This window comes from Myxocyprinus asiaticus, chromosome 34, assembly GCF_019703515.2.
Source record: "Myxocyprinus asiaticus isolate MX2 ecotype Aquarium Trade chromosome 34, UBuf_Myxa_2, whole genome shotgun sequence".
Taxonomy (NCBI): domain Eukaryota; kingdom Metazoa; phylum Chordata; class Actinopteri; order Cypriniformes; family Catostomidae; genus Myxocyprinus; species Myxocyprinus asiaticus.
In genome coordinates, this window is record NC_059377.1 from 25,659,456 (window position 1) to 25,678,996 (window position 19,541).

The following is a 19,541-nucleotide window of genomic DNA, read 5'->3' on the forward strand; positions in this document are numbered from 1 at the left end:
TGAAAACTTATGAGACAAAAGGGGAATGCAAATTTGTGCACTCAACTATACAGTAGGCCTATATACTGTATATTAAACACCCGATTAATGAGTTATCAGCTGTCTTTTCTTTGGCATTCTATCTTGTTTTTGAACAACAATCTAAATCAATCAATTTAGATGTGGAAAACAGCCATTTGGCTCCTAAATGTTTCAGTTTAGGAGCCAATGGCTCTTTAGTCATTTCTTTAGTCTGGAGCCCTGTTCTGCAGAATGTGTTAATTTTTTAATATCTGGAAAGGTGCTATGTGCTATACAAAACAAGCAGAATAAATGTTGTTAATAGTTGTCATACCATTGAGAAAATTGCGTTGACTCTCCAGGATCTGAGTGATCTGCAGGATCCAGACCTGTCGAACTCCAGGGTGGCTTGAGTGCAGGATAAAGGCCTCTGTGCTGCCGTTAGACATTCTGGAGTTAAGTGCGAACTTACAGGGGTCCCCATCTACAATATCCTCCAGCTCCAGACAGCTCATCTACATACAAGCATTTTTTATTAACTTTCTTTATTAAGTCTTCAATTTATAAATTAATGCGACAAAGCCATATCCCCAAAAAACACACAAATGAGACTGTCTGTACCTTAATGCTGTATTTGTACAGGTAGCCAGGCATTGAGAAGCCTCTCTTTTTATCTAAAGGTTCACTGAAGATGACAATGTGCTCAAAGAGGAAGACTCTTCTCTCCTTCATCGTGTTCAGCAAACCTCCATCCGGTTCAGCCACCATGAAGGTGTCCTGCAGGAGGAGACGGCCCTGAGCGATGATCTTACCCTGAGAGAGAGAGAGAGAGAGAGAGAGAGAGAGAGAGAGAGAGAGAGAGAGAGAGAGAGAGTGTCATTTAGATGAATGTGTCAAACAGGGTTGCATCGTAAAACTAAATCTTAGACCCCCCCAAAAAAATAAAAAATAATAATAATAATAATAATAATATATATATATATATATATATATATATATATATATATATATATATATATATAATTTAGTAATGTAATAAAAATAAAAAATTTGGATAAAAATATACATTTAATTGAAATAATCAAAACCATTTAGATTAAATTTAGTCATCTAGGCTGGACGGCCACTTCTAGGGAGAGTAGGCACAGTATTAAATTGTCTCCATTTACAGTCAATTTGTATAACTGTGGACAGATGAATATCTAAGCTCTTCGAGATAACTTTGTAACCCTTTCCAGCTTTATGCAAAGCAACCATTCTTGACTGTAGGCCTTCTGAGATCTCTTTTTTTTTGTGAGGCATTGTCTACGTCAGCAAGTGCTTCTTGTGAATAGCAATCTCAAAATGCTTGAGTGCTTTTTAAGTAGCTCTAACCCACATCTCCAATCTCATTTCATTAATTGGATGCCAGGTTTGCCAACTCCTGACTCTACCGTTGAAGTCAGAAATTTACATACACCTTACCAAATACATTTCCTGTCTTAGGTCAGTTAGGATCACTACTATATTTTAAGAATGTGAAATGTCAGAATAATAGTAGAGAGAATGATTTATTTCAGCTTTTATTTCTTTCATCACATTCCCAGTGGGTCAGAAGTTTACATACACTTTGTTGTTATTTGGTAGCATTGCCTTTAAATCGTTTAACTTGGGTCAAACATTTGGGTAGCCTTCCACAAGCTTCTCACATTAAGTTGCTGGAATTTTGGCCCATTCCTACAGAGAGAACTGGTGTAACTGTGTCAGGTTTGTAGGCATCCTTGCTCGCACACACTTTTTCAGTTCTGCCCACAAATTTTCTTTAATATTGAGGTCAGGGCTTTGTGATGGCCACTCCAATACCTTTGTTGTCCCCAAGCCATTTTACCACAACTTCGGAGGTATGCTTGGGGTCACTGTCCATTTGGGAGACCCATTTGCAACTGAGCTTTAACTTCCTGGCTGATGTCTTGCTTCAATATATCCGCATAATTTTCCTTCCTCATGATGCCATCTATTTTGTGAAGTGCACCATTCCCCTCCTGCAGCAAAGCACCCCTAAAACATGTTGCTGCCACCCTCATACTTCATGGTTGGGATGGTGTTCTTTGGCTTACAAGCCTCACCCTTTTTCCTCCAAACATAACGATGGTCATTTTGGCCAAACAGTTCAATTTTTTTTTCATCAGACCAGAGGACATTTCTCCAAAAAGTAAGATCTTTGTCCCCATGTGCACTTTCAAACTGTAGTCTGGCTTTTTTATGGTGGTTTTGGAGCAGTGGCTTCTTCCTTGCTGAGTAGCCTTTCAGGTTATGTCGATATAGGACTCGGTTTACTGTGGATATAGATACTTGTCTACCAGTTTCCTCCAGCATCTTCACAAGGTCCTTTGCTGTTGTTCTGAGATTGATTTGCACTTTTCGCACCAAACTACGTTCATCTCTAGTGGCACTTTTCCACTGCACGTTACGGTTCGAATCGACTCACTTTACTTTTCTGAACTTGCTTTTCCACTGCAGTTTAGTGCAGCCTCAACGTGGGTGGGATTATAGGCTGATCATCATAGTTCCATCGCCACATTTAGTATCGGCTCGGCTTACTTGGAATATCTACCGAGGTGGTACTAAAAAAAATACCAGGTACCAGGTACTATCCACAATGGAAAACCCCCAAAAAGCGAGCAGAGTCGAGTCAAGCCGTACCGTGCAGTGGAAAAGCCCCATAAGAGACAGAATGCGTCTCTTTCCTGAGCGATGGCTGTGTGGTCCCATGGTGTTTATACTTGCATACTATTGTTTGTATAGATGAACGTGGTACCTTCAGGCATTTGGAAATTGCTCCCAAGGATGAACCAGACTTGTGGAGGCAGAGTTAACTTGGTGTATGTAAACTTCTGACCTACTGGAATTGTGATATAATCAATTAAAAGTAAAACAATCTGTCTGTAAACAATAGTTGGAAAAATTACTTGTGTCATGCACAAAGTAGATGTCTTAAATGACTTGCCAAAACTATAGTTTGCTAATATGAAATCTGTGGAGTGGTATAAAATTGAGTTTTAATGACTTCAACCTAAGTGTATGTAAACTTCTGACTTCAACTGTAATTAGCATTTGTTGACCTCATTAGCCTAGGGGTTCACATACTTTTTCCAACCTATGCTGTGAATGTTTGAAGTATGTATTCAATATGTTCAAGAACAATACAATTTGTGTGTTATTAGTTAAAACAGATTGTGCTTAGTTCATTATTGTAACTTAGATGAAGATCAAACCAGATTTGAAGACAAATTTATACATAAATGCAGGTAATTCCAAAGGGTTCATTTTCTTACCACTTTGCAAATATCTATCTATCTATCTATCTATATATATATATATATATATATATATATATATATATATATATATATATATATATATATATATAGGGGTGTAAAAAAATATTGTATCGCATTGTATCGTATGATACAACGCTGACTATACAATACCATATGTATCGTACGATACATACAAGCATATTTTAGTTTAATTAAACCCAATCAGTGCAATATTGACAGCTGCGGAACAGTCTCCTCCCCGGAGAGGCGGTGCCGAGCGCTCACAGGAAAACCGAGCAACACACTTCCAGTACATAGGCGAGAAGATCGATGGCAAACGGCAAGTAGATTGTAATGTAGCGGTTCAGCTTGTCGAATTTGACAAACAATGGTGTAATGTCCTGGTGCTACAATACATCAAACATGTAGTTTTATTTATGCCGACATCACTGCAGAAACAGCATCAATAAGTTTAACAGCTGCCTCTCCCAGCCGACACGGAGCGTGACATGCACAGCAAGACGCTCATAAGTTATGAGTCATAACTATCAAAAAACAGATTATTCAAAAAACCGTCAACGTAAGAAACCGCTATTACATGAGACTTATAATTATCTGCTTTTTGAAATGTAAACAGCTTTGAGAACAACACTTGCACACAAGTTATAAGCTAATAATAATACCGATAAAGTTTACATGCAAAGTGATACAGGGGGAAGAGGTGCCGTGTACCGATAGATTTTGCTTAAGCCGTTAAATAATTTTGGATTATGTACATATATCGTAAAACCAGAGGTCAGGTTCCTCTCAAGTTGTTGTTTTTTTCACCAGTAAATAACATTGAAAGGAGTTTTTTTCCTTGCTAGTCACTTCAGCTTGTTCACAGGGGGCTTTCAAACAACAAGGCATGATTTTCTATAAAGCTGCTTTGAAACTATGTGTATTGTGTAAAGTGCTATACAAATATAAATGACTAGTGTGTAGACAAACTTATTTTCTCAAGAAAAACATGAAAATTGTGAATTCATATTAGTTTTTCTCAATAATCAAACAAATTAAATGCAGTGCTTTAGTTTAAGTTACATAGAGCTCTGCTTTTTGTTGCCAATGTCAGACACTTTTGTGGTATTTATGATTTAAAAGACTAATTTATGTTGAATCCTTGAATAAGTCTGAGCGAAATATTTGTGGGTGCTTGTATCGTATCGTGAGGCTTTGATAATTTTGAAATTGAAACTAACAATTAATTGCTGAAATGAACTAAAACAAAACAGAAATTTAAAGCAAATTTGAAATTTGTGCTTACAAAAAAAAATAAATAAAAAAAAAATAACCTTGGTGTCAAATACAGATCAAATAAGTTAATTACATGAATTTACATCAGCAAGTAGTTTCATTGCCCACCACATAAAAGTAACAAAGTATCTTACATCAAATCCCTGGAGTCGCCCAACATTCATCATGTCGTTGCATCTTTTTGGTACAATGCACATGACCTCAACTGCTTTCTACAACACAATAACGTCACAGTATGAACACATATTCCAAGACTATAAAAAAATAAAATAAATACAATAAAACATCTAACCTCCAATTCTAGTGATTCAAGTCCAGCTTTCTTTGAGAATTTTAGAAAATCCTAGAAACAAAGAAAAAGAAATATTGTCAGAACCATGTCCAGACTAACAGCTCTGATAGTCAGTGTGAAAGGGTGAGACTGCAGTTGACTGGATAGACAAACCTTCAACAGCAGCTGGTACTTCATGATTCTCTGCACAGGTTTAATGAGGAGATCTGTGATCTGAAGCCTGTGACCCAGACGCTGCTTCAGATCCTGCAAGAACATAAGTAAATGTATAAATGTATAACAGGCTTAAATGCATAGTGCAACATTAAAATCAGACTGAAGGTTTCAGTTACACACCTCAAAATAAGTGTTGAAGTAATCTGAGACAATGTGTTCAGATTTGGGTTTGTTCTGGCAGTAAACAATGTACATGTGCAGCCTCCGTTCCTGAAATACACAAGAGTTAAAAAACAAAATATTATATTATAGAAGATGAGCAAGTTTCTTTCAATTTGTATTTATAAAGGGGGGAAACATACATGTTTGACGAAGAGTGGGCCTAGTCGGTCAGGGTCTTCAAGGCACTTCTCAAGCTCTCCCAGAAAGAAACTTAACCATCAGAGATTATAGTTAATACTAACGGAAAATTTGATTTATTCATTATTGGCCAATGTCTAGTTCAGCCAATATGTCTGTTTATCATAAAATAAAAAATTAAATAAAAACACCACACTGTGTATACTTACTCTTTGTGCCAGTCATATATCTGCTGGATGTTGCCAAATACAATCTTATCTTTGCCTTTCATATCATCTGGGACTCCGTCTTCCCTCATCCTGGTCATGTAGCCCTGCCAGACACACACCCAGCATCACATCAGGGACAGGATGGACTTCAGAGCTAGCCATATAATCACTCTCTGTATCTCTGCCTCCAGTTAGCAGAAAATTCACTCACCTCAACAACCAAACTAAGATCCCTCACATAGTCCCTCTCTGTCTCAACCAGTTCCAGCAGCACATAACTAAACACAGAGAGAGAGAACAGGTGTTACCGAGACTGACTGTGAATGAGACAATAAGGAGGATGAAGCAGCATTAGCACTAGTGACATACTGGCGTCTCTTGAGGGAGCCGGTCCTGCGTTCCTCCATTTCATCAATCGGGGAAGAGGAGGAGAGAAGGGAGTTGTCAGAGGGGTTGAAAGAGGGGCTGCTGCTGTCCCCCTGCTCCACACACAGAGAGCTGGGCCTGTCCTCCAGAGCCTGTGTGGACATGAGACACTGACAATTACCCACAGAGTACTCAAATTCTGCTTTATGTGCCCTATACAGATGTTTAGAGTAGGGCTAGATCCACACATACAGTATTGTGTGAAATTCTTACCATCTTGCTTTTGACCAGCTCTTCAATGGCACTGACCAACTCTGCAGCACTGGGGGTTTCAGAACTGGAGGGACGGACAGAGAGACGGGAAGAGGTCTGCAGAGATAAAGACAGTGAAAGAAGGAAAAAAGCAAGACTGAATGACACAGGACAAATTAACCATATGGAGCTCAACTGTAATCAGGATTCATTCAGGCATGTATTCATGTCCTAGCTTATCTTCATTCTCTTTGCTCAAGGACGTTTATAAAATGTTCAGCTTATAATAAACTGCGTTATCTTGATGGCATCCATTACTAACACTAATATTATCATGTGTCTGGCATCACACCATTGTGAATAAGTGCAAAATATGCACTCGCAAGCAGTCTCTGGTTCATATACTGTACAAATTTCTAAGCAAGGAAAAATTTAAAGCCAGTCTGTTTTATTTTGCAATAATGACCAGCTGATTGTACGGTATCCTGCTTATAACATGGATACTTACCAAATACTGTATATAAATACAAGGACATAAAATGTTGATCTGAGTTGAATTTGTGTATAATCTATTATTCTATCAATTGGTCAAAATCTGAGATTCTGCCTCTGACAACACTTAAATGAGATGCTGGGATCTGGAAATTTCCCTTTAAGAAATCAGTCAGTTCTCTTAAGTATCTCGGAATCCATATCTCATCAAATCTCAACAAACTTTTCAAGCTCAACTTTGCTTAAGACAATCAAAGATGACCTGGAAAGATGTAATAAGTTTTCCATCTCCATAATGGGCAGAATATCTGCAGTTACAATGAATATCTTACCTAAAATTAATTATTTATTTTCCATGATGCCAGTTTATCCACCTCCAGGCTGGCTCTCCTCTCTTAATTCCATAATTAATACATTTTACTGGAAAGGGAAGAAACCTAGAATCAAACTAACTACTTTACAGAAACCCAAATCTCTTGAAGGACTCAATGCACTGCATTTTAACTATTATTTCTTAGCCATTCAATTACAGTATGTCAAACATTGGTCCAGTGATACAAATCTAGCAAGGAAAGACATAGAACAATCAATAATCCAAGAAATACCACTAAGAAACATCCTTTTTCTTGACAAATCCATTAAGAAACATAGTTGCTTTACATTTCTTACCATTAACACAACACTAGTAACCTGGTGGAAAGTTAACAATCTCTTCCATTATAATCCCTCACCATCACTTTTGACACCATTATGGAATAATAATATGTTCACCATCAACAAAAAACCTTTTCTCTTGCCGAAACTGAAAGAAAGAGGAATATCCAACCTGGGTGACATCTTTGAGAATGACCTGGTCATGATTTTCAAACAACTGCAAGATAAAGTGTCCCAGATTACTGTCGCTACCAGTACATACAGTCAAAGGAAGCCATAAAAGAAAATGTAAACACCAGCACTTTTATGAGCCACACCTCACCACTCTATGAAAAAAATAAACCTTCTACATTCACTAAATTAACATCACAAGTACACAACAAAATAAGGGTTTCACAAGAAAACACTTGAATGTGACTGAAATACTCGTAGTTTAATTCAGGAAGCACGTATGGTAGCATCACTCCACGATCAGAGCGGATTACTATCACACTACAGCTGAGGAATAGAGTTAAACTAACAGCTGCAGCATTCCTGTTCATCACTGCAAGGTAATAACACACTCAGTCTCTCTCTCTCTCATAAACACACATCCTTGTTTCTCCAAAAACTTGTTAGAAACAGCCCAAGCTGTCCTTTCTAGTTCTTAAGTGCGGTTTTTGAATTAGTAATGGAGGATTGGGCACATCTTTCAAACTAGCAATGACAGATCCTGTGGCGTAAGAAAGTAGTTCCACACACAAGAGCATTTTATTTTTAGACATTCCTTAGTTTTTCCCTACTTACTTATTTACTTGCAAATAAGCAATATCACACTCAGAATTGTGCTGCATTGTCCATATATCAGCACGGCTGTGATTACCTGCAGCCAAACAATCAGCTGAGCTGATAGCTGTACAAATAGCACTCTCACAACACGTGATTGCGGCTTTGTGCCTGGTCAACATTCCTGTCGTGGTGAGATTTTGGAAACTATGTTTCTTACGCAGTAAGTACCAAATATTTAGATTTATAACTCTGAAAACAAAGAGTAATATATATACAGATGTGCTCAAGGATTTTGCGACCTTTAAGTCACGAGCCAGGACATTTGTGTTTTTTTGTAAAACTCTTATTTAAACATCATGCCATTAACCTCACAAACTTTGGCAAATCTAGCACTATTTTTTCCTCATAAGTACATATTTTAGCCTATTTACAGCCTGCTATCTTCTAAATTAAAGTTAAAAAGCCTACGAATCAATTATATAAAACTGTCAATTGTACACTATGTGCGTCGAACTATGTAAAGCCAAAAGGGTCAATATATTGTTTTTTTAACTCACATTTTAAAGTACATACTTTTAAAAGCACACAATTTCTAATCTTCAAGCGTATCTGAAACTAAGACAAAAGTTATTTAGTTTCAGTAATATTTAAAGTTTTGCTCTATATATATATATATATATATATATATATATATATATATATATATAACATCTCAAAGACTTTTATTGTAAAGTGTATTATCTTCCGATACTTCAACAAAGGATGGCCCCATACGTATCCACAGAGATCTGGGCTAAGCCCTGAATACCTAGAACAGCCCCTGAGCACGGGTATGGCTTTACAGTCATTATACACAAATATTGACTGTTCAATGCAGCGACTGACCAATCAGAATCAAATATTCCAACGAGAAGTCTTAAAAAAAAAAAAAAAAAAAAGCTTAAGGATAAATATTCACCTAAAAAATAAAAACCCTGTCACTACTTTTATGACACCTTTTGCTCCTTCTTTATGATTTAAAGGTACACTCAGAAATTTTTTGAATATGACATCTCGGAATTACACTGACACCTAGCAGTGTGGATGAGGCATCATTCAAAACAATAGTTTTCATTTACCAATGTCTTTGTAGAAATTCACTATTGAAAGTCAGCCATGATTAATTTAATCCATGAGTGAAAGTCTCCAGTAACATTAATTTAATTTTATAATGAGAATAAGCAAGTAGTATTCGGCTGGTCATGTGCTTCTAACATGGCAGCCCCCATGAGGGGACCCTCTCCATGTAGATTAAAACAGCTTTTATAAGGTGACTGGAGTATTTATCTCATGCGAGTGCTCATGATTATATCTATATACAGTATTTCAAAATTACAATTCGTTTCTTCAGAGGTAAATCTTTTTTAAATGAGGAAAAAAAATTACTGAGTGCACCTTTTAAAGTGAGTCACTATCAAATGCCATTCTATTGAAATCAGTGAAGACATTCTTCAAAATTTCTCCTTTTGTGTTGTGCAGAAGAAAGTCATATGGGCTTGAAACAACATAAGAGTAAATTACATAATTTTCATTTTTGGGTGAACTATCCCTTTAAATCTCCCAACAAATCAAACCCCACTTAACCATAATGTCCTCTTTTTGGCATTATGAACCAAAGACTTCAGGTTGACAATAGTTTGATGCTCGACACACTTCAGCTGAGATTTGAAACACCTGAGTGTTTTTTTTTTTTACTTTAGGCTCTTTCAAAACTGGCAATCAGACAAGTTCAAATAGAAATAGAGGGAAATCCAGCAGAAAGTCTCACCCTTGGCTGTGCCTTCCAGACTTTCCAATTTGTGTCTGGGAGTGGCCTCAGGTCTGCTTAGCTTTTACAGGCCAATCAGACAGCAGAGTGGATAATGAGAGGATAAGCACAGTGGGGAGGGAGGAGGGGTGTGAATGAGTGGGGTTTGGACAGTTGGTTAAAGGGGTAAAGAGTGAGGGTGGTTTCTGAGATTCAGAGTCATTGTAAGGCACATGACCCTCTTTCTACCCGAACACTGGTCCCTGATGTTTAAATACACCTTCCGCACATTTCCCCTCCTTACATCACGTGTTCTGTGAAACTCTGAAGCTGCATTTCGCCGTTTGAGGAACCCAGTTTGATCGAAAAACCAACACATTAGGAGGACGCAGATTGAATGACAATCAATTTAAGGTAGAAAATATATATGTGGGACTAAATCATAAATATAAACTTTAAAAGTAAAAAAATTATGAGAAAGAAAAAAAATGAAAAGGATGAATAAGGGCATTTTGAGCTTCTAAGTTTAAATCAGAAAGATTTAAACAATAGAAAGAGGAAATCTTGTCTAGATGAAAGTGGAAAAACAAAATCAAACCAAAAAGAGGGATCTGCTTTTAGACAGCACTACTTCAAACAGGAAGTCTACAGAGATTCTCAGGAAGTGGTCGGCTTCTAAATCTCTACTGACAAAAGAACCAAAACTGACAGCAAATCAAAGTAGAAAGAAAGGGGGTCTCAGGACTTTTGATAAGCCTGTTGTTATGGGAAAAGAAAGCAATGAGAAATAATATGAAAGGAGGGAGACCAGAAAGGGAGGAGTCAGATGGAGAGATATGGAAACTGAGATAAAACAAAGACAGGACACAAATCAACGTAATGCTATGGCAAACAATACAGCCCAAACAAAACAAAAGAGGGGAAAAAAAAAATTAGTGTCACAAGCTGTTCTTGAGCAAGGATGAGCCCAGCTATAACTGGAGCATTTCATAATATTGTGACAGTTATATAAAAGACAGGAATTTTTTTTTACAGGTTGAATAATCTACCTGTTTTGGCGCTGAGCAATTACTATTATTAATGACTTGTTTGTCTCTCTAGATATCCCACAAGATTCTAATTTCAAGTTCAACATTTTTAAATATGATGAGAGAAACAGATTTACAAATGTATGCATTGTAATCAATAGAATATCAAATTAAATAGTCTATCTAGCTGGAAATATAAAACTGAAAGTGAAAGTTAAGACTGCATAAACCAGTTTTTAGGAAAAGGAATAGTTCACCCAAAAATGAAAATTCTCTCATCATTTACACACCCTCATGCCATCCCAGATGTGTATGACTTTCTTCTGCTGAACACAAACAAAGATTTTTAGAAGAAAATCTCAGCTCTGTTGGTCCTTACAATGCAAGTGAATGTAACCAGACCTTTGAAGCACCCAAAATCTCATAAGCGCCACATATAAGTAATTCATAAGACACCAGTAGTTAAATCCATATCTTCAAAAAAAGATACAATATGTTTGGATGAGAAATAGATCAATATTTAAGTAAAATTTTTTCTTTTAAAACGCGAAAGAATGTGAAAGTGGAGATTTATAGTAAAAAAGGACTTGTGAAATAGGGTGAGAAATAGATTTATCACATCCCTTTTGAAGATATGGATTTAACCACTGGTGTCTTATGGATTACTTTTATGTGGCATTTACGTGATTTTTGGAACTTCAAAGGTTTGGTCACATTCACTTGCATTGTAAGGCCCAAAAGAGCCGAAATATTCTTCTAAAAATCCATTTGTATTCAGCATAAGAAAGTAAGTTATACACATCTAGGATCGCATGAGGGTGAGTAAATGATGAGACAATTTTCATTTTTGCGTGAATTATTCCTTTAAAGGCTTCGGCACAGAGAAACTTTGAACGAGTTTGAGGTTCTCTAACCAGGTTGAGGTTTAAAGGTCGCTTTGGACAGGTGGCACTGAACAAAACCAAAAAAGAAAAAAAAACCTTACTGCCTAGAGAATCTCACTCGCATCAACCGTCCCCCCCTTCATTCATCCTCAGCCCCACCCAGGCTCTGGTCTGCCATGGGTCAGCTCACCTTGTCATCCTGTGCGTCAGGCTGGAGGAGACTGTGCTGCTGGATGGCCATGGGTGGAGGAAGAGGTACAGTGTCTGCACCTTCCTCTCCCTCTTCCTCTCCACAGCTTTGCATGCCCGATGATGATGACTTGGAGAGGGTGCCACTGCTCAGGCCCTCATTACGCACTCTCTGTGAATTTTTGGGGGGTAAAAATGAGAAAAATATTTAACATATACAGAACTGCATAATGACATTAAGTGTAACTAGGGTTAAAAAACTTGTTAAGACAATCGTTAATGTTAATAAAGGAAAATCTATTAATCATTAACAATAACAAAAATAAACATACAGCATGCAAGCGGCAGTGTACCCTCTAGTGGCGGATGACTGTATAGACTGTCTTTTCTCTATCTGCTGGCATGATTGCTGAATGCATTTGTGCTGCAATTGATTAATCTACAATTGACAGACTTAATCGATAAATTATTAACGACAAATAATCAATCATTGATTATTCATTAACATCCCCAGTGTAAACTGATTCAGTAAGAACAGCTTTGGAAAAAGTAAGAAAAAAATGCAACAAAAGTCCAGGAACAAAAAACTAGCAGCACTAAGCTACAAAGAATGGTGGAGTCACCCTAACAACTGCCACTTTCACGCAGGAAACCTGTTAAATTGCTGCAAAAGTGCAAATTTAACTTTTCCGGTAAAGTACTGCACCTGTTATTCACATCAGTAATGCTTTCTGTGCTTTTCGTCTTGCTAACATTCACATACCAAAACTGTGTATATACAGTAAAAAAAATAAAAAAAAACTCCGATGTCATTTACCAGAAATTACCTACGCAAAAATATAGTAAGCTACTTCTAGTAAAACGTCGAAGCCATTATTTGGAACAAATGCAATGTTGTTTATGTTTGCTACATTTTCTATCTAGTTAAATGAAGATTATAGATTATTTCTGCCTCTGAAAGACAGTGTGGAGGCATCATCTCCATCAAAACTTTGTGATTGGCACAAATTCTTTGACAGCAGACTTCTTACATCTTACACCTATATAAATATACACTGAAACATTAATGTTATGGCTTTGTTCGGAAATAGCATCAATACTGAATATTTCTGTCAATGTTGCAGCTCCTTAATTGTCTGCATTTTGCCACCAGGTCCTGTTCACATATGACCTCTAAATGGAAAAAATGTCTATTGATAATAGGTATGCAAGAGGGGGAGAAGATAAAACAGGATCTCTGCACAAACCTCCTCAAGAGTCTCATCTTGTGGCGTGGCAGCACTGTCGTCAGAGTCTTTCTGCGAGCCTGCATCGCCGCTCTTTCTGACATCGCGGCTTTTCTTGTGCTTGTGAGCCAGTTTCTTCACATGGCCGTCAGCTTTACCGCTGCTGAGTCTCCTCACAGGGCTGGTCAGCCATTTCCTTAATGTGTTGCCAGGCCGCTTGGGCCCAGGGGAACTCTGGGAGCCCATCACATGACCTGGCTGCAGGGTGGCAGAGGAGCCTGGCATAATGGCATCATTACTGCACACTGAGAGAGTGTCTGGAAAAAGAAATCATGATTTTTAGGGAAAAGAGAAAATCGTGATTTTTATTTGATAAAGTTATGAAGACACCTTTTGTGAATAAACAACAATAGACCATTTTCACAGACTGTGATGTGTTAGCACCTTGTTTAGCAGTGTAAATCTAGGAAAAAAATTATATTATAAATTTTTTTAATATTGAGTGTAAATTTAAAACATTATGCTTATTGTTATACTACCCTGGAATCAGTTTTAAAACACAAATTACCAGAGCTGTGAGGGGGTTTCGATTACAGCTGCTGAGATAGTGACAATAAATTTGGCGGCATCTCCCATCTGACCTGCTTAATCCTCCGCTCTCTATTTTTTTCCTCTTCTGGAAAGTCATTCAAATGTAATAGTGTTTTTTTCTTTTGGTCTTGGAGCAAATGGGTAAGTTAAAATAATATTTGCTGCAATCTCCCATTCACGGCTGTCGAAGTTTACCCTGCAAACGTTTACTTCCACGTTCCAAAACCCGGAGTGTAGATGACTAGTGTCGCCAACTCGACTAATGAGTTTTTTCTTCTGCTTTAATATTTTCAGGGGCAATACTTTAAAAATGTAGACACAATTTCTATGGAGTTTTGGTATGCTAACAGTAAAGTTGCATTTCTAAATTCATCCCATTTAAAGGGATAGTTCACCCAAAAATGTAAATTCTCTAATCTTTTAATCACCCTCGTACCATCCCAGATGTGTATAACTTTATTGTTAAACTTTAACTTTATTTATTTTTTATTTTTTTTACTCTAAATTTCCACTTTCTCTTCCACATTCTTCTTATATTTTTGACGATTTGCATTCTTCGTGCATATAGTGCATATAGTAAAAGACTGACTGATACAATAATGATCTGTTTCTCACACAAACCTAACGTATCATTTCTGAAGACATGTATTAAACCAGTGGAGTTGTATGGATTACTTTTATGTTTTCAAAATGTTGGTACCCATTCACTTGCATTGTATGGACCTACAGAGCTGAGATATTCTTCTAAAAATCTTTGTTTGTGTTCAGCAGAATAAAGTCATACATATCTGGGATGGCATGAGGGTGAGTAAATGATGGGAGAATTTTTCATTTTGGGTGAACTATCCCTTTAAAGCATCAGCACCAGAGCTATCAAATCAGCATTATTATATCAAATCCACTGCTTTCAATGATACATTTCAAGACAATGAATATGGTCTTGTACAAATGTCTTTGGCCACTGCAAGAATTGAATAATACTGAACTGAAAATAATGTAACTTTTAAAAATGGGTCTTAAGACACTTGAGTTCTGTTCCATTCTGTTGCGCTACATCAAACTATTTCTAAACGCAATAACATGTCCTGTGTGAACAGCCCTTAAGAAACATGTCGGATAAGACACGGCCTTAACCAGCATAATTAAACAGGGTTTCTAAAGACAGAGTAGTCGTTCAGACAACCCACTGACTAGTCGATTTAAATATGTAGTTTTGTAAATCTTTAGATAACATTTTGGGCTGTGTTTCAGATTTTTGCCTACCTTTGTGGTTAAAGATGCCCTCCATCTCCATGCTGCTCCGGGAGTGGGCGATACAGAGCATGGCACAGGGCACGAGACCCTCCAGGGCAGGGGAACGGTCTGTGGTTCGCACGAGGCACCAATCGGGCTTATCGTGTAGCCTCTCCAGTACCTCCACCGTCTGGCCCCTACGCACAGTCAGCTCATTACTGTTACCGGCCAGAAAATCATGGATCACCACTGTCAGCTCACAGCCACCAGACAACTACAAAAATAAAAAATAATTAAAATAATTAAAACACAATTTCACAATGTAGGCAAAGAAAAAAGGTTGTGAGATTTCAGAAACTCCTGATAGGTCTGAGTGCCATTTGCACAAAATGAGGTTTCCACCTTGTCACTGTCCAGTGTGTTCTGAGAGGTCCGTGACGCCAGTGAAATCGTGTCTGGTTGGCTGCTGCCGTCACCCTGACTGTCCAGATCCTCTCCATCTCTGCACACATAAACACACATATAGGAAATGACCAGCTAGTCTTTAACAGCAAGCCCAGCATCTTTACTGTTTTATATAAACAGTCTCAATAAAAGACTGCAAATTAAACTGAAGTAAAGGATTAAAATGAGCGAAAGTAGAAATGAAAGGTAAAAGTAGAGATATTTCACTTGCCTTGGGGTGTATCTGCGACCCTTGTGTTTGGTTGTGGAGGGTTTGGGGATGTGGATAGGCTCCTTCAGCGCCCCCTTAAGGTGCACGGTGCGTTCTTGGATCACTTCACGAATGTGCTTTATCCAGTCCTGTTTGTTCTCAATACTAGAGGCCTGTATGTATATGTGTGGAAAAAGTAAGGACAGATAAATAAATCATGTTGACAGAGAACACTAATTTATTTACTTTTCTATGGTGAACTAAGGGTGAGTTAACTGTCAGTGTGTGGCCATACTCACCATAGATCCATGTTTGCATCCCTGACTTAGCTTCATTCGAAATATAGAAATATAAAAATATACAAGGTTTTACTGCTTTATAAAGTGCCATATATCAAACTGCATGAGACGGTGGCCGGCATTTGGACAACATTAATAATTTCTGTGCCAATTTAGAGCCAATTTATGTTGTTAAAGGGATAGTTCATCCAAAAATGAAAATTCTCTCATCATTTACTCACTTTCATGCCATCTCAGATGTGTATGACTTTCTTTCTTCTGCTGAACACAAAAGAAGATTTTTAGAAGAAGATCTTGGTGCTTTAGGTCCATACAAGTGAATGGTGACCAGAAATTTGAAGCTCCTAAAATCATATAAAGGCTACATAAAAGTAATCCATATGTCTCCAGTGGTTAAATCCATATCTTCAGAGCTAAATAATAGGAATGAAAGTGAAAGTGGAGATTTCTGGTAAAAAAGGACTAAATATTGATCTGTTTCTCACCCACACATATCATATTGCTTCTGAAGATATAGATTTAACCACTGGAGTCATATGCATTACTTTTATGCAGCCTTTATGTGCTTTTTATGCCTTGAAAGGTCTGGTCACCATTCACTTGCATTGTATGGACCTACAGAACTAAAATATTCTTCTAAATCTTTGTTTGTGTTCAGCATAAGAAAGTGAGTCATGCACATCTGAGATGGCCTGAAAGAGAATTTTCATTTTTGGGTGAACTATCCCTTTAAAGGTGATGTATGGGTTCTTCTGCACTAGTCAAAACTGCCATTTACAGTTTATCAAAAGTGATGAACTGTACACAGTATACTGTCATTGATTATGTAATTAAAACCTAAAATTACACAACTATCATAATTAACTATTAAACACATACTATACATAACATAATATACATCATATATATAAAAATCTATATATAAATATAAAATATTTAATACAAAACTGAATCATAAAAAAAAAAGTAGTTTGGCTCTTATGACATAAACCACATATAAACTGACAGTAAACAGTGGATTTTATGACATTCACACACTTCTTCAATGAAAAAAGTTCAAACAAAGTGGCCTTACAGTTTCAAAGCAACATGCAGTCCATTAACAATTACTGTGAGACAGAAGCGAATTGCAATACACAAAAGCCACCACCAGTAGAGAGTAATAGTATTTTTGTTTCCTTGCACTTTACTAACATGCAGTCAGAGCCAGAGAAAAGAGTAGTCAGTTTTTCCCTCTATAATTATTGTTTATGCTAGAGGTCGCATTAGGAAAAACTTTAGAAAAACCATGCTATTTTAAGGTTAAACATAAAAATGTTCTGTATTCTAAATAAACATGTTAAAATGTAAATAATTTTAAATAAATTCGAGGGAATTCCTAATATATAATGAAAACAACAGCTTATAATGCTTAAGTGTGAGCATGCTATTTCACTAAAATTCATTCAAATTTCAAGATACAAACACTAGCGCTACTGCTTTCACACTTCAGATGCAGATTTGATTTAAAAATATGCCCCCTTACATAGAGTTTTAAGTGCAAAAGATACAACCTACACAAAGATAAGCAACATGGAAAGCCAGAGCAATCACAATGCCATGCTTGTAAACAGAGCAAGAAAAGAGTGAGAGAGATGGAGAGAAAGAAAAAGAAAGGCAAAGAGAAAAAGATCTATTGCAGACAATGTTACCTTGAGGACAATCTTGTTATCTGAAGTTGGAGTCCGTCCGACCCAGAGAGCAAATTTGCATGGATCACCTTCCACGTGCTCAGTAACACCCAGCTCAGAGGTCTACATTGAGGTAGAACATAGCATTTATAACAAACACATCCATTATATAAATGAGTAAAGTGTTGTTAAACTTAATTTATTAAGAGATGATGCTTACAAAAAGCTTGCTCTTGTAGAGGTACTTGCTCCTGCCATTGGAGTCTTTAACTTCCTTGCTAAAGAGGAGCGACATCTCGAAGAGGAAGAGGTGACGCTCCCGTCCCTTACGGATCAAGGTCTTGGGATCCCACACCTGGAAGGCCTCCTGCAGGATCAGCTCTCCCTGGGACTCGATGTTCTCATCAAACCCTGATAGTATTCAGTGTGGTTAGAGATTTTTTCATCCTGCGTTGTATGTATGTTTATGTGCCTGAGTGTGTCCACTCACCCTCCAGCATGCTCAAGTGCATGGCATCGTTGGCTCTCTTGGGAACACTGAGCATGACCTCCAGACCATCTTTGATTTCACCTTTTCCTTCCTCACAACACGTCAAGAGCTCCTGCAAGCACACATACCTCATGTTACCATCAAAATCTACTCTTCTTACCACCAAAGTCTTCAATCAAACCAGATGGCATTAAAGCAAAAGTTCACAAAAAAATTACAATTCTGTCAATTTCATTCCAAACTCACATAACTTAAAAGGAGATATATTGAAGAATGTACAGGCCACTCTTTTCCATATAATGAAAGTGAATTGGGATCCCTATGAAATTTTTGTTTGTTCCTCACACAAAACTATCACATGGCTTAAGATGACCTGGAATATACTGAACACATCGTATGGACCATTATGCTACATTTAACCTCCTGAGACCCGAGCTTGACTGCTGTGTGCATTTTCCATTTCCCTTTTTGATTTGTAACTAGAAGCACCTAATAAACATGCAAAAAATTTATAAATAAATAAATAATAATACAAATAGTTTTCCTAAAAATGTATGGCAACATATGTGGACAGCGGGACTACGTTATGAGACTTTAAATAACAGCAAGCTATAGAAAGACATATTTTAATCAAATAGTATATTATGTTTCCAGGAGTGTTTGTTATTCATGTTTTTGAGAAGTTACAGACATTACATCAGAAATTAGCATAATTAATCCTAATACAAGTAATGGCCAGCATCATCCAATCACTGCCAACCATATTAAAATAAAATTATACATTATAAATTCTGAATCTGTGTACTGATTACCACTGTTCCATGTCTGCCAAACATGTTGAGTGATCCAAACATCATCTGCAGCCTGAAACTGAACTTTTGATAAGAACATTTGATAAGAACTTAGCTGCAAAGAGAGCTATAGGATGCTCCATTGCTCCCTATTTATTGAATTACTTAACCTCCAGTGTGAAGTGTAAAGCCTCTGAAAGCAACATTTTTCAGCTTTTGGATGAACCCATTGATTCTCGATATGATAACGGACAGTAAATATAAGGTAAAAATGCAAAAAAGATTTCTATGGTAAAAAAGGTGTGGAAAAACATGAGGGTGAGTAAACAATTTTGTGTGAACTATCCCTTTAATGCTTGGGATGAATCTGAGATGTATTTACCTTGAGCAGCAGTTGGTACTTGGTTATTCTCTGCACAGGTTTGATGAGGTATGAAGAGATGGAGTTGGCCAGGCGATGCCTCTGTTGGATCTCCTGTAACAGCAAGATTAACAGAACATCAGTGTCTTTCACAATTGCCGTTGAAACTGGTGTGTGTTGCTTTCAACAGCCTT

The 19,541-nt window shown here is 37.2% G+C and overlaps 1 protein-coding gene across 4 annotated transcripts in view; it reads right to left on the reverse strand.

Moving 5' to 3' along the window:
* LOC127425343 (triple functional domain protein-like) overlaps nt 1-19,541 on the reverse strand; it is a 161,316-nt gene that overhangs the window by 13,248 nt on the left and 128,527 nt on the right. For 2 of the 4 annotated variants that reach the window (XM_051671202.1, XM_051671200.1), the window contains exons 29-49: nt 19,369-19,461; nt 18,196-18,307; nt 17,926-18,116; nt 17,727-17,828; nt 16,036-16,065; nt 15,758-15,909; nt 15,484-15,583; nt 15,112-15,355; nt 13,279-13,574; nt 12,033-12,203; nt 6,252-6,347; nt 5,982-6,130; nt 5,824-5,890; nt 5,613-5,716; nt 5,406-5,475; nt 5,224-5,313; nt 5,041-5,133; nt 4,888-4,938; nt 4,730-4,807; nt 622-813; nt 335-515 (exon numbers count right to left, since the gene is read on the reverse strand). In XM_051671202.1, coding sequence (XP_051527162.1) covers nt 335-515; nt 622-813; nt 4,730-4,807; nt 4,888-4,938; nt 5,041-5,133; nt 5,224-5,313; nt 5,406-5,475; nt 5,613-5,716; nt 5,824-5,890; nt 5,982-6,130; nt 6,252-6,347; nt 12,033-12,203; nt 13,279-13,574; nt 15,112-15,355; nt 15,484-15,583; nt 15,758-15,909; nt 16,036-16,065; nt 17,727-17,828; nt 17,926-18,116; nt 18,196-18,307; nt 19,369-19,461 — 2,662 coding nt within the window. The remainder of the gene's footprint in view (nt 1-334; nt 516-621; nt 814-4,729; nt 4,808-4,887; nt 4,939-5,040; nt 5,134-5,223; nt 5,314-5,405; nt 5,476-5,612; nt 5,717-5,823; nt 5,891-5,981; nt 6,131-6,251; nt 6,348-12,032; nt 12,204-13,278; nt 13,575-15,111; nt 15,356-15,483; nt 15,584-15,757; nt 15,910-16,035; nt 16,066-17,726; nt 17,829-17,925; nt 18,117-18,195; nt 18,308-19,368; nt 19,462-19,541) is intronic. The other 2 variants (XM_051671204.1, XM_051671203.1) reach the window with 1 other exon arrangement.